Raw genomic sequence first — 14,172 nt, 5'->3', positions numbered from 1 at the left:
CAAGAGGATAATGCATCACCTAGAGAGCAGGTCCTAGTTACAGGATCACTTCCTGCTATACTAAGGGGATGCTTTCCATCCAAAAAAATGTTGCATAGACTAACCAAAAGAGGCCTTGGGGTAATCATATCTGATGATCTCAAAAACAGTGTGACAGAGCAAAAATGAAGCTGAGGAGCACAGGAAGAGGCATTATCAGTAGAAAAGAGAAGATGATGATGCCTTCATTCTGGTCATTGGTGAGGACTCAGCTAGCGTATTGTGTTCAACTACGGGGAATGAATCTGCAAAAAGAATTTAGGCAGACTAGGAAGAGTCCAGGGAAGGTCTACCAAAATGTCAAATCTGTACCAAAAGCTCTATGTAATGAGATTTCAAGACCCTAGTACATGAAGTGCATCTTAGAAGACAGGAGCGTGAGGGATATGGCAGAAACATTCAGATACCCCCCCCAAAGTATAAAATGATACAGGAAGACGCAAACCTTTTTCAGTGGAAAGGGAATTCTAGAACGAGAGGTCATGATAGCAGGCTGAAAAGGGCTAAGGAGTAACATTAAAAACATTTTCTCCAGGGAACAAGTGGTGGATGAGTGGAACAATCTCCCGGAGAGGAGGCAAAAACAGGAAAAGAATTCAATAAATCCTGGGACAGGCACAGAGGAGCTCTAGCTGCAAAGAAGGTGGAGATCGTGGGGAATCTATGGCACTGCAATAGGATATAAATCGAGCAGACTGGATAGGTCTCTGGGTCCTTATCTGTTGTCGTACTCTGTGTTTCTATGAGATGCCAGCCTGAATGCGCCATCACAGGCCACACGCTGTTTTATATAAAGGTCCCAAGGAATAAGAGGGAAGTGGGGCAGTAGAATGAAAATGTAATCTGGGGGGTGGGAGGGGGTGGGCAGAGAGCTGGAGAGACATGGTAGGGGGTGGGGAGAAGGACACAGTCTTGTTTTCTTAACACCACCGCTGGAGTCTGTCAGGAAACTAGGCTTCTTTTTCCAGTATAATACTTTGGAAATCCCACATGGCCAGCAGAGCATGACGTCTTACGGATTTAAATCCCTGTACTACACCAACATCAGCTCTCAGCGAAAAACACTCCAGAAAAAAAAATCCACGTGAAGAAGCACCATTCAGTTTTCTTGACCTTAAATCTGAAGCATTTGTGCCAAAACACCAGGAACAGGCTGCCGGGTAAAAGAAGCCCCCAGGGAAAGAATACTTCCAAGCAGACGGTGGGGGGGGGGGGGGAGGTCGCTCCTGCCACTGTCCGGAGCACTCACCTGCAGAGTGTTAACTGGGAAAGAGGCAATGGGCGGGAAGTCCAGGATCTGCAGGTCGTGGACGTGGCCATTCATGACCACGGCTGGTAGGTAGACGCGGCGGGTCTTGGTGGGTGCGCACACCTCGCTGAACTCGTTGTACAGAAACTGGCGGACGATGGCGCTCTTTCCGACCCCTTGCGCCCCAAGCACGGCGATCTTGAAAGTTGTCACCATGCCTCCCTGCCGCGGCTCGGTGCGACGTGGCGCTCGGCTCGCTCAGACGGCCCGCTGCGTCTGCGCTGGCAGCAGGGCCTCTGTGCTGCATATTCCGGCGGCTGCGGGTTCAGCCACAGTCAGGAAGCACGTCCTGCGGGGGCTGCAAAAAAACCAAGACAGAGGAGAAATGTGTGCTGTTCCACAACAGGCCACCCCCCCCCCACCACCCTGGCTTCAGCGTGCTCAAGAAAACTCCAGAAGGAGCTGGAAACCAAAAAAAAAAAAAAAAGACATCAGTTGACTGACTGTGCATTTGCTGGTTGATTCATTTAATTCGTTTTGGCGGAACGCGCGTATCTCGCGAATGGATAGCGAGAGCACGTGTAGTTCAGCAACAGACGTATACGCACACTATCTGTTGTGCGCCCCATTCGTGAGATACGTGGGTACCACCCAAACAAATCAACCAACGAATTCAGATCCCTAATGCACACTGCCCCACCACAGAACAGGGACAGCACAGACAGCAGAAGCAGTCATATGAGAGATGTCTGGTCATTTTAAAACTACGTGAAAACATAGGCAATATGTATTACATCATGTTGGACTGTTTCCTATCTGAAACGCATACTACCAAAATATCATGCTGTACTAACACATGCATTGCGTTCTAGAGTGTGCCCTTTGCAAAAAAAAAAAAAAAAAGCTAGTACACAGGTGTGTTAAAACCTTAGGGGTAGATTTTAATACCTACGCGCAGGCGTCCATGTGCGCGCGCTACCCGGCACGCCCACACGGACGCCCGATTTTATAACATGCACGCGCAGGTTGGCGCAAGGGGGTGCACACTTCCTAACCCCCTATCCTAACCCTCCCGCCCCCTAGCCCTATCCTAAACCTCCCGATCTTTGTTTTACCTCTTGCACCTGCCTGCAAAACAACGTCCCTACACACACTGCGCCCCTACAGAACAGGCCCAGCACAGATGGAGGGGCAATGCTCTTACTTACCCTACTAATCTTTACTCAATGGGAAACACCTAGGAGGGGTGAGATGTCTATGCATGGAGGCAAGTCCATACGCTGCATCAATCCCTGGCCTCACGCCAGACTTCCAAATCTAATCACGATAAATGCCAGAGACCGGCCCAAGGACTCCGTCTCATTTCAGGAAGGTCACCGGATGCCTGTCACATGTTACCACAAACAAGAGGCAGCAGACCAGAACTAGTGACCCCCCCTGAAAGGGCATGAAGCCTGCTGAGTCCTCAATTGGCACTGGTCCCCAACCCTGTCCTGGGGGCCCACCAGCCACCCATTGCATCCCTCCGGTGACCTCCAGGACAGGAGCGGGGGACAGTGGCCCCTTCTTCTGGGATACACGCAGCGCTGTAGCCCTGGCCCCTGGTTTGCTGCTCCCTATCCAAATACTGGCATTTAAAGTGAATGGAAGAGACTATCTAGTGGAGCTCTAGACTTACAGGAAATCTAAGCCACAATAAGAATTTCAGTTTGTTTTTCTATATACATATTAATTTTAAATTAATTTAAATTAGGGGAAAAAAACAGCTCGGCTAGAGACTCCGAGCTTAAAACAATCAACCAAAGCTGGTGAAAATCTTGGCCAGATACTCACTGTCTGAGCAAAAACCATCAATTAAATTCGATTTTAGTACAAAAGAAATAAAAATACATCCCAACAACAAAAAATGACAAAAAAAACCCAAACAAAAAACCCTAAATCTTTTCTCCCCTTAAAAACAGAAAAGCAATAAAAACACTACTTCATCCCCAAAAATCTCACTGCTCCCCAGTCAGCTTGAAATCCTACCTGCATGGGGAAAGTAGCGGCAAAGTACATTTTGAAGAGTCAAAAAAGAAAGCAAGAAAAAGTTCATTTTATTCGGGGGTAAGCTCCTTCACTCGTCACCTTGTCCCAGCCGGGAAAGGTGACCGCTTCAGTGCCAGCTCTCAGCTACACTTCAAAGCGATCACTGCCAGACGCGGGGCAGAGACCCACGACACGGTGCCAGCAGAGGAGAGGACCGGCGAGGCTGGGGTCGAGTTCCTGCCGTCTCCGTCTCGTGACTCAGCGCTTCTGGCGTTGGCGGGTGACAGGAATAGAGAAGCAGGATGGGGAGCAGCAGCAACTCCGCGCGGAAGGCCCTAGGCCTCTCCAGCTCTGACGGGAGACATCCCACCCTTACCGAGAGAGCGATCAGAGACAACCCGCCAACACAGCACGCTGCCGAGGCAGGCGCAATTTGAAAAATAAAGGTCAGGGGGGGTAGGGCAGGAGGAAAGTTCCCTCCAAGGCTGATTTCGGAGCGGCCTCGGAGGGAACAGGGAAAGCCATCGGGGGCTCCCCTAGGGCTCGGCGTGCACAAGTGTGCACCCCCTTGCGTGCGCATGCATGTTATAAAATCGCGCGCACAAATCTACGCCCGCATGTAGGTATTAAAATCCGGCCCAAAGGGTGCCGCGTCCTGCCTAAATACTAGCTTATGAAGAAAATTAACGTGTTCTCCTCTAATGCAGGATGAAAGTTCCGTCCCTCCGTGTCTGAAAGTGTCCACCTTGTGCGCAGCTGCGAGTCTGTGACGGCACGTCAGCCCCCTCCAGTCTACTGAAGAGGAGGCACGAGCCGGTGGGTATTGCCTCTTCTGCCACCGGGAGAGGACCTTCGCAAGGAGCGGGCAAACTGGGCGACCGCCCGGAGCGTCAGACTGAGGGGGTGGGGAGTGCCACGCTGCCCTTCTCAGTCAGCCTGCAAGCTCGTGAGCCAAAAATGGAAGGGGTGCGTGTGTGTGTGTGGCGGGGGTCACCAAACGCAACCCTTCCCCTGGGCGCTAGTTTGTCCAGCAACTGCTCCCAGCGGTTCGAGAGTGCAGCTGAAGCAATCCATCAGCTTTGCTTTTTAAAAATGCTATAATTTTAAAAAGACCCTTGCACCTGGACAGACAGTAGGGCTGCCAGCACTGCACTCACTACAAATGGACAGAAATGTTTAAATGATTTAAAACAAAACAAAACAAAAAAATATCTATACTAATAAACGAAGCTTGACCGACGTGCCGCAAATGCGCAGTAGAGACCAGCTCTACCGCGCATGTGCGGGCGAGCACGTCAGTCTGAGCCAGCGTCAGAAAAAAAGAAAAAACAATGGCGGCGTCCAGTGGCAGCGGCAGCGGCGTTGGGTGGCGGCATCCGGTGGTAGCGGCGGCAGGTGGCAGCGGCATGGCGGCATCCAGCGGCGGCGTTGGGTGGTGGCGGCGTCCGGTGGTAGCGGCGGCGGCGGGAGGCAGCGGCGGCGGCGTCCGGTGGTAGCGGCGGCGGGTGGCAGCGGCATGGCGGCGTCCAGCGGCGGCGGCGTCCGGTGGCGGCGGGTGGCAGCGGCGGCAGCGAGGGAGGACAGAGAGAGGGAGGGACTGAGTGAGAGGGGAGGAGAGAGAGGGAGTGGGACTGAGTGAGAGGGAGAGAGGGAGTGGGACAGAGGGAAGGAGTGGGACTGAGGGAGAGTGGGACAGAGGGAAGGAGTGGGACTGAGGGAGAGTGGGACAGAGGGAAGGAGTGGGACAGAGTGAGAGGGAGGGAGACAGAGTGAGAGGAGGGGGGGAGAGGGAGAGTGAGAGGGAGGGAGAGAGGGGGGAGGGAGTGAGACTGAGTGGGAGGGAGGGACTGAGTGAGAGGAGAGGGAGGAGTGGGTGGGAGGTAGGGGGTGGAGGGGAGAGAGAATGAGGGGGAGGTGAGAGACAGAGGGATGTAGCCCTTTTTAACGGCGGTGGCAGCGAGGGAGGAGAGAGAGAGGGAGGGACTGACAGAGAGAGTGAGGGACTGAGTGAGAGGGGAGGAGAGAGAGGGAGTGGGACTGAGGGAGGGAGGGAGTGGGACTGAGGGAGAGTGAGAGGGAGGGAGAGAGGGGGGAGGGAGGGAGTGGGACTGAGGGAGGGAGGGAGTGGGACTGAGGGAGAGTGAGAGGGAGGGAGAGAGGGGGGAGGGAGGGAGTGAGACTGAGTGGGAGGGAGGGACTGAGTGGGTGAGAGGGAGGGAGGTAGGGGGTGGAGGGGAGAGAGAATGAGGGGGAGGTGAGAGACAGAGGGATGTAGCCCGTTTTAACGGGCTTAACGGCTTGTGTATATATATAAACCAAGATTCCCCTTACAATACCGGACTGTTGGAAACACAAATGGATGGATAATAGGGACTGGGACCTCCAGGCACCAGCCCTGCTCAGAATCAAGAACCACCTGGCTCAGCCGCCAACGCCCTGGGGCAAAGCCCCTCTACCCGACTCCGCCATGGCTTTCCCCTTCCGTCAAGCACCAGTGATCATAACCTGGTTCTCTCCCCCGCGGAAGCCGTCACACAGAGTCCATGCTGCAAAATCTGCCACCGTTTCCAATCTGGGGGGGGGGGGGGGGGGGCGATGGCTGCTGTCGTGTTGTTGTGTTTCTGTAGCAGTGCGACCAGGCAAGGCGCTCTCTCTCCTCTAACCCTTTCATCACCAGCGCCAGGTGTATAAAAGGTACCTACTCCACATGCATTTTCAGCCACTTCCAATGGGGGGGAGGGGGGCCAGCGGGATTTCGAATGGATGCTAGGCTCTCGTTCACAATGTCGAGCGGCTGACGATAACTTTCCCTCTCATTGACCATCGGCTAATTTTTTTCCCTCCTCTTTTGATAGTGCATTCTCCTCCAGTGCTCACAATTAACCTGAATTATTTTTCGTTTTACTTCTTTCTGCAGTTATATTCAGGTCTTAAATTAGGCTAATTAAGTGGGGAAGGCTCACTTAGAGGGAAATATAAGATGCTATTTGCAGACAAGCATAACCCACACAAGTTCCGCATTTTGGATATTATCGCTAATTCTATTTGTGAAGCACGTTAATGCTCTTTACAGTACTTAGGTGGGTTAAACCATTTGGACATTTGTTGAATCAAAATAAAAAGAGAACCGCAGCATGCTTCTTATTTAAAAATGGTCACCATCATGTCAAAGTGCACCTTTTGACAATAATGTATGTTATTGCTGTGCAGCTGGGTGCTTCCCAATAATAATAATAAAATAAAACAATAAAAACTAAAGTAGATTTTTTAAGAGAGGTAATGTGTGACAGCTAAAGGTCCACAGGCTCCCGCCTGCTGGCAATCACAGCAGTAGCTGCCCCTGGTTTCAAGTGTTTCCTTCTGGCGCTATCCTACCAGCACAAGAGGGAAACAGGGAGCTCAGATGCAAACAGAGCCAGAACCGCTTCAATTGTGAGTGGCACCAAACTGGGTCTTATGGAGCTTTGGTTGTCACACACCAGCTTTCTAAAAATATACATTTTTAGCAGATATTGTGGGTTATTATTGGGCAGTGCCCTGATGCTCAGCAATAGCTTATACAGGCCTATCAAATTTGTCAAAGTGTGACACACAGTTTCAGTGAATTAAATGTTAAATATATTAGCAGCAAATTAGAAGCTTTACATCGTTAATCAGCCGTTTGAAGATTGCCTTCCTTCACATGCAGTCCATGGGGCCGATGCAATAAATCAGTGTTGAGAACCCACTTTCCTAACCAGTGTCCAGCCACATCTCCTGGGCGCATGATCGAATATTTAAACGAGGGGGTCGCTAGGGTCAAATGTGGGCCCCTAGCGCCTCCTCGGCAGCAGGTGCCCGGGAGAGGTGGATGCTCAATTTTACGAGCACAGCCACGGGTCAGGAAAATGGACGCGACCGCTAGCACGCTTTTTTTTTTTTTTTAAACCTTTTGTTTCCTCTGACTTAATATCGCCACGATATTAAGTGGCAGGAAGTACAGAAAAGCAGCATTTTCTGCTTTTTTTCTCTATACTTTTTTTTTCGGGCTGCTCAGAAATTAACGCCCGCTCTGGGCAGGCATTACATTTCTGAGCGTAAAAACGCCTGGGTCGGGCGCACTTTTTTTTTTTTTGGATCTGGGATGTGAGTCCAACCGCTGGTTAAACAGTTTGCTCGGCTGACCGCACTGTTCTGCATCGGCCCCCATGTCTTGAGCCCAATTTGGGGGATGGGAAGAAAAAAAAAAAAAAAAAAAGAGGGCACATGCCGATGGCATTTTCAAACCTTTGCATGGACTTTTCCAAACACAAATCCACCCTCAGAAAAAGCGGGTACAAGGAATCGAGCATACTTTGCACCAGCAGCAAGTTTCAAAGCTAAAAGCACAGGCAAACTTTCACTTTCAAAATTGGTGAAAAACCTGCGGGGGGGGGGGGGGGGGGGGGGAAGTAACCGTGAGCTTCATCCCAATACGGGCAGTTTGAAAATTTCCCTTAAACCCCCCCCCCCCCACCTAAATCATCTAAACCCCAAGCGGAGATGTTCCTCAGACCCATTTGGGAGGTGAGCGGAGGAATATACTGCACACCTTACACTGGCTACATTATAAAAAAAAAAAAAGGCAAACCTCCACATTTCTAATAAAAGCTATAATGGCTGCTCCAGTTTAGAGAGAAAAAAAAAGAACAGACTCCAGTGATGCCAAACGCGCTGACCGACAAATGCACTTTCAATTGCAGAGACCAGGCCAAGCCTTGAACAGCAGGGGAGCCTGCGGCTCTCCATCACCTGCGCCGGAGTCTATTTATAGAAATACAAAATGCAGAACAGAATGGCACAAAGAGAGCGGACAAAATTACGAGAATGGTACCAAATCCAGCGCAAGCTGAAAAGGGGACTTACAAAAAAAAACCCCCAAAAAAAAAAAACCATCTAAACAGTCAAAGAAATGTAAATGCAATCAAGAATGAACAAAAAGAGATGTGAACATTTCATGATGCCTTTCTTTGGTACAGAAATTTGCATATGGTTGTGACTATTAACCAGTGACAGGGCAGCTTTCAAAATACTTGATGACATCACAATGTGTCATGGCCTTCCTGAGGTTTTAACCTAACCTGCCTGCTTCCCTAATGGAAACAGAGGGAAGAAGGGGGTCAGAAAAACATGACATTTGTGAGCTGAGGGGGGGGGGGGGGGGGGTGAGGGTGACTGGGTGCTCTGTCCCCTGCAGCCAGAAACATTACTGAAATTAGAGGAATAGTTCAAAAGTTATTGGGGGAGGGACACAGACACGCCGGCACGATGACCTGATAAGGCCAGTTTCCTTGTATTAAGCAGGCTAAAAATGTGCGCTTGAAAAAATGAGAATTATTGGAAAAAAAAACCAAAACCAGACACCTATCCACAGCGCAGGCGTCTACTGAAATCCCACCCCTTAAAGGCCAACCCTACTAAACTTCCACCGAAACCCTGTTTTCAACAATTTGACTCGTGCGAGTTTATTGGCACATACGCCCCTGTCTTCAGGGCAAGAGAGTTCAAAAGCCAGAATTGAACTTATCCTCGAACTCTCCTCCCAGGCAGTTTCTGCGAGGGCTTCTCGCTCTACCACCGATGCCTGCACCTTCTCCTGGTCGTAAGATGGGAGAGGGTCAATCCCGGAGTGTGGAAGCTGGCCTCAGAGAGGTCCAGAGTCAGTCACTGGCCAGACAAACCTTTCCAGCTAACGCAGGAGGGATGTGCAACAGTGCATCCGCACTCCTGAATACAGTCGGCTAGCTTACAGATAAAGTTATCTGGCATGACCAGTGCCAGATAGGATATCCGACTAACTCTGAATATTGAAGTTAGCTGGATAAAGAAATATCCAGCTAAAGTTTAGCCAGATAAGTACCCAATCGGAGTTTAGCCCGATAACTTGCGAGCTATATCTGGCTTAAAATGCCTCCGAGCATGGGCCTCCTGGTTCTCTGCCTGGAAAGAAAGCTGAAACTCTTAAAGGTTGGATACCCCTGAAAGTGTGGGTTCATTTAAAAGGTTTAGTGGGTTTTGTTATTAGGGAATGAGACTGAAACGAGCACCGTCCTTTGTACATTGAGGCTGAGGTTAGGAGCATTTTCCAGTATCTCCTCCCTTTCCCCCCACAGATTGTTCCTTGCTTGGGCTGTTGGTTTGATTACAATCGTGTGAATAGATTTTTTTTTCTGTCTGTAAATTTGTTAAGGTTGGGTTTTTACTGTTTTATGGAATCATTTGTGAGTTGTATATTTTATATTGATGTTGTTAATTTGTCGGTCGCTCACGCCCTGCTGGCACACAGCCATGCGATGCCCACGTGTGGCCTCCCATGACAATCAGCACGGCAGCACCCCCCCAAGTTATTGAAATTCATGATCGTGAAAGTAACCGGTTTCGAAAGCTTTTGAGCACAGCTACACAGAGCCTGGACCGTTTGTTCCAAGAGGCCCCAGGACTTACCTATGTATAGTGGAGAGATGAGAGACATTTACACCTTTGAGGCAGCCGAATGATTAACTCCCAAAAAGGAAGCATTTACATAAAAAGAAAAAACTTCTTCAGTCAGGAAGGGGGTCATGCTCTGAGACTAGGGAGTAAAATTAGGATAGATTTCTTCATGAAGAGGGTGGCAAAATGCCTCCCAGCAGAGGTGATCACAGCAAAAACAAAAAACAGCAAGAGAATTCAGGAAAGTCCAGGCCCTGTAGCTGCATGGAAGCAACTCATCAAGGCAGGTCTGCGGCTTTCCAACAGGAAGGGAGAATGGACCTAGCAGGCTTGTGCGTCTGTCTTTTGTGTTTCTAGAAACAGACCCAGTGTGGGAAAAGGAGACAAACACACACACACGAGACGTTAACATGCTGGGGGCAATTCTGACACCGTCCACACTGGGCCCAAGATCACCCGGGGGCCTTGACCTGACCTCCAGCGTGAAAGCACGCTCGGACTTTTCTCTGTGAATTTTGGAGGTAACAAAGCATGCTCGATCGCTCACGCCGGCTTTTCCTGCCAGGTGGAAATTTGCTGGTAAGGTGACGCAAAGATCTGAAAGTGCCATCGACGTCTATGCTGTTCCTTCCCTCCCCCCCCCCCCCCCCAAGCTAACCACCGTCCCAGGCAAACACCCCCTCTCAGTGTGGCTGCAGATGATCTGCCAGCCTCAGGTGACTGTAATACTGCATGCTGTCTGGTACTGCACCCAAAAACCACACGCACCCCCTTAACTGGACAGCGCTCCACATACAATAATTACAGAAACAGCATCGATCCCTTACTTCTATATCCACGAAATAAAGAGTCCGTCCCCCTGTCTCCTCACTCCCTCCAGTGCCGGCCTCTGTTCTTTCAGCTCATCGAAGGGCCGTCCTCTCTCCAGTCTAGATCCCTTGGCCCCTACATAGGTCTCCCTTTTATAGCCTGCGGTACCCAGGCCCTGCCTCCACGGTACCCCCCCCCCCCCACCCATGCCGGGACCAGGGACTGAAGCCAGGTATCCAGCAGGGTGGGTGGCGCACGCTGCTGCCACCATTACCATCAGTCCTGGCTTCTCCACACCCTCCCTTCCCCCCCCCCAAGGGAGGCCGAGATGGAAGTCCCAAATTCAACAGCTCCCTGCCAAGGTCACGCCAGCGAACCGGGACTCGCACAGATCCTCCTGCCAGCAGCTCAGATGCCGCTGGCCACGGCAGGGGCCCCGTCTTTTGGCGGGAAGCCTCCTGTACCAGTCGGCAAAGCAGACGGGAGGTGTCCGGACGGACTCCACGTCTGCAGGATGCATCTTTGTTCTCCCGAGCCACAGGAGAAAACGAAGGCCGCCTGGATCTGGCCCCTTCCTTCTCTGCCTCATCACCATTGTCGTTTAGAGATTTCCCGCTCCTCCAGCAGAGGAGTGCAGAGCTTGTTAACAGAATGGGGAGGTGAAAACCACGGTAGCAATCCAGCGAGAGGATTACAACAAACAAGAGTACAAACGCTTCTCTCTCTCTCTCATACACCCTCCATTTCTCCCTGTTCCCAATATTTCACACCCTCAACTCTCCCCTGCACAGGCCCGTTTTCCCCTCCCCCCATCCATCTCCCCTGCTGGTTTTTTTTTCTACCTCCAACAGCCACCCCCCTCCCCACACTGACTCTCTCTCTCCTCCAATGCTTTTATTTCATTCACCGGTCCTGTTCTCCCATCGCTTTCAGTCCAGCTCCCTCACCGCGTCGTCTCTGCGGGGATAATTCTTGGGGGGGTTGAACCAGAGTTGATCACCCAAGGCCCTGCACTATCAGGATGGAGCTGATGTGGCAGGAGCTGCCGGGTTTGCCGACTGGCCCGATGTTGCTCCCTTCCCTCTCTCCCTCTCCTCCACCATGGGACTAGCCTTCATGGTTGTGACCCATCCAACACTTCCAGGTTTGTAGCTCACTAATGGCCCCGCGTCTCTCCACTGCTCCTGCCAGTGCCCCCCCAGCTGCCAGCGAGAAATACATTTGGGGCCAGCAGGGCCTTCTTCTCCCGCAGCTGCTAGCTCTTAAAAAGGCACCCGTTCAAGGGGCAACATCTTAAGGAATGGGCCACCAAGATGATGGCTGCCCCTGCTCCTCAACCTCTAGGAGAACTCCATCCCTCTCCAATCTCCGGGTAAGGATGGGAGAAAAGGATGCACTCCCTCCTACCCTGACACCCAACTCTTCAACCTCTGGAAGGTGGGGGCAGAGAGGCCTCACGCTCCTCTAGAACCAGCCCTTAACCCTGCGCCGACTCCCTCAACCCCAATAATCCCCTCTCATGTTATTCCCTCCCCTACCTCCAACTCTCGCTTTCATACGCCCTTCCCTACCATCCCTTCTGGCTTTCACGCATCCACCCCCCCAATCACCCCTTTCCGTGTGTGTGTGTCTCTCCCACTCATCACATCTGGCTTGGTCCCCACCACAATTTTGATTCAAAATTCATCTGCATGGCTCATCGTTCTTCAGCCTCGTTATGACCATGTAACCGTGCTTTTCAAGTCGCCACGTTGACTCCCCATCCACTTCCGCAGACAGTTCAAGCTTCTCTTACTTTCCTGGAAATGCATTCACTCTGTAGCTTCTCATTACCTCTCCTCTCCTCTCTCCCTACTCCCTTCCTCATGAATCCCATTGGTCTTATCCACGTCCGTCCCCACCACCTCCGCTTCCCAACTCCTCGCTTTCTGTCTTGCTGTGCCTGGACAGACTTCCCGAGTCAGTGCCTCATGCTTCCTCCGTAGCCACATTCAAATCCCATCTAAAAAACCACCTCTCTGAGGCAACTAACACCTAACCGCTTCTCTACATTAAATGCATTACCCTTTGACTCTTGTCTGTCTTGTCCGTTTGTCCTGACTAGACTGATGGAGCATCTGTATAAGCGCTGTGTACGTCTAGCGGTGCTTTATAAATGGTAAATAGCAGCAGTGGCAGTTCTTTGTCCGCCATCTTCTCACCATCACCACCTCTGGCTCCATCACTCTTCCTCATCCTACAACTATGGTTCTCTCTCACACATATACCCCCAACACCACCCCCAGCTTCCATGGTTTTTTTTAGCTCGCTGCTCTGATCACTGTTGCTCCTCCAGGGGGGCAATGGCCCAATGGGTTGGAGCAGCGGGCCGGGAATCAAGGAAACCCAGGGGGGTAATCACTGCTCGGGGTGGGTTGCCCCAGTGCATTCCTGAAAGCAAAAAGCACTCACACCACAGCTGTTATGGGCTGAAATGCCACTTTGTGGATATCACCCAGTGCTTTATTACCATCCTCTGTCTCCAGAAATCCTCTGCGTTTATCCAACTGTTTTTTGAATCCTGTTACTTTTTTTTTGTCTCCATTTCCTCTTTCAGAAGATCATTCCAGGCACCTACTGTCCTCTCCATATGTAAAAAAACGACATCCAGACACTTTCTGAGCCTCCCGCTTGGAGGACATCATGAACGCTAGTTTTATAACTTCCATTCCATTGAAAAAGGTTTGGAGAGTGTCTATCACAGGGCTTCCCAAACCTGTCCTGGGGAACCCACAGCCAATTGGATTCTCAGGATGTCCACAATGAATATGCATGAGATACATTTGCATACCATGGAGACTCAGTATAAGCAAATTTATCTCGTGCATATTCACTGTGGATATCCTGAAACCCCTACTGGCTGAGGGGATCCCCAGGACAGGGTTGGGAAGCTCTGGTCTACCCCATATCCCCCCCCCCCCCCGCCGCTCTTCACTTCTGGGGTACAGTAAGGACCTTCAGTCTCATCTCAGAGCTTTTGGTTGCCTATCTCCGGACCATCCTCGCCTCTCTCGACCTTTCTGAGGTACGGTCTCCAGGACTGAGCACAGTATTCTAGGTGTCACTACCTTTCAACAACTTCATCAGGTCAGGGCAAGGTGAACCGCTGATAATGCAACTTAGATCTGAATTCTTTCCGTTGGAAAGAAATCAGAAATCAGTGGAACTAGGGGTCACGAAATGAAACTCCAGGGAGGAAGACTCAGAACCAACAACAGGAAATACTTCTTCACGGAGAGGGTGGTGGATGCCTGGAATGCCCTCCCGGAGGAGGTGGTGAAAACCAGAACAGTGAAAGAATTCAAAGGGGCATGGGATAAACACTGTGGATCCCTAAATGCCAAAGGATGGAAATGAAGAAACGAGTGCATGGGATAATTTGCTAGGGCGGCGGTTACTTCCCTTAACCAAGAAGCCTGGATACTGTTGACGCAACTCCCTCATTGCTCTCTGCTTCAACGGCAGGGGGAAAAGGGGAACTGGATTTGTACAGTGACCAACGAGGGCTCTGACTTTTACGGTCTGGGGAAACAAGCATGGGGATAACTTGCTGATGC

General features: G+C 51.0%; 1 protein-coding gene across 3 annotated transcripts in view; it reads right to left on the bottom strand.

The window, feature by feature from the left end:
• Positions 1-14,172, bottom strand: part of RASL10B (RAS like family 10 member B) — a 72,169-nt gene that overhangs the window by 28,188 nt on the left and 29,809 nt on the right. For all 3 annotated transcript variants that reach the window (XM_029612750.1, XM_029612751.1, XM_029612749.1), the window contains exon 3: positions 1,289-1,646. In XM_029612750.1, coding sequence (XP_029468610.1) covers positions 1,289-1,504 — 216 coding nt within the window. In that variant the 5' untranslated portion in view covers positions 1,505-1,646. The remainder of the gene's footprint in view (positions 1-1,288; positions 1,647-14,172) is intronic.

Source organism: Rhinatrema bivittatum, chromosome 8, assembly GCF_901001135.1.
Source record: "Rhinatrema bivittatum chromosome 8, aRhiBiv1.1, whole genome shotgun sequence".
Taxonomy (NCBI): Eukaryota; Metazoa; Chordata; class Amphibia; order Gymnophiona; family Rhinatrematidae; genus Rhinatrema; species Rhinatrema bivittatum.
Note: the sequence above shows the minus strand (reverse complement) of the source record. Positions and strands in the feature narration are given on the sequence as shown.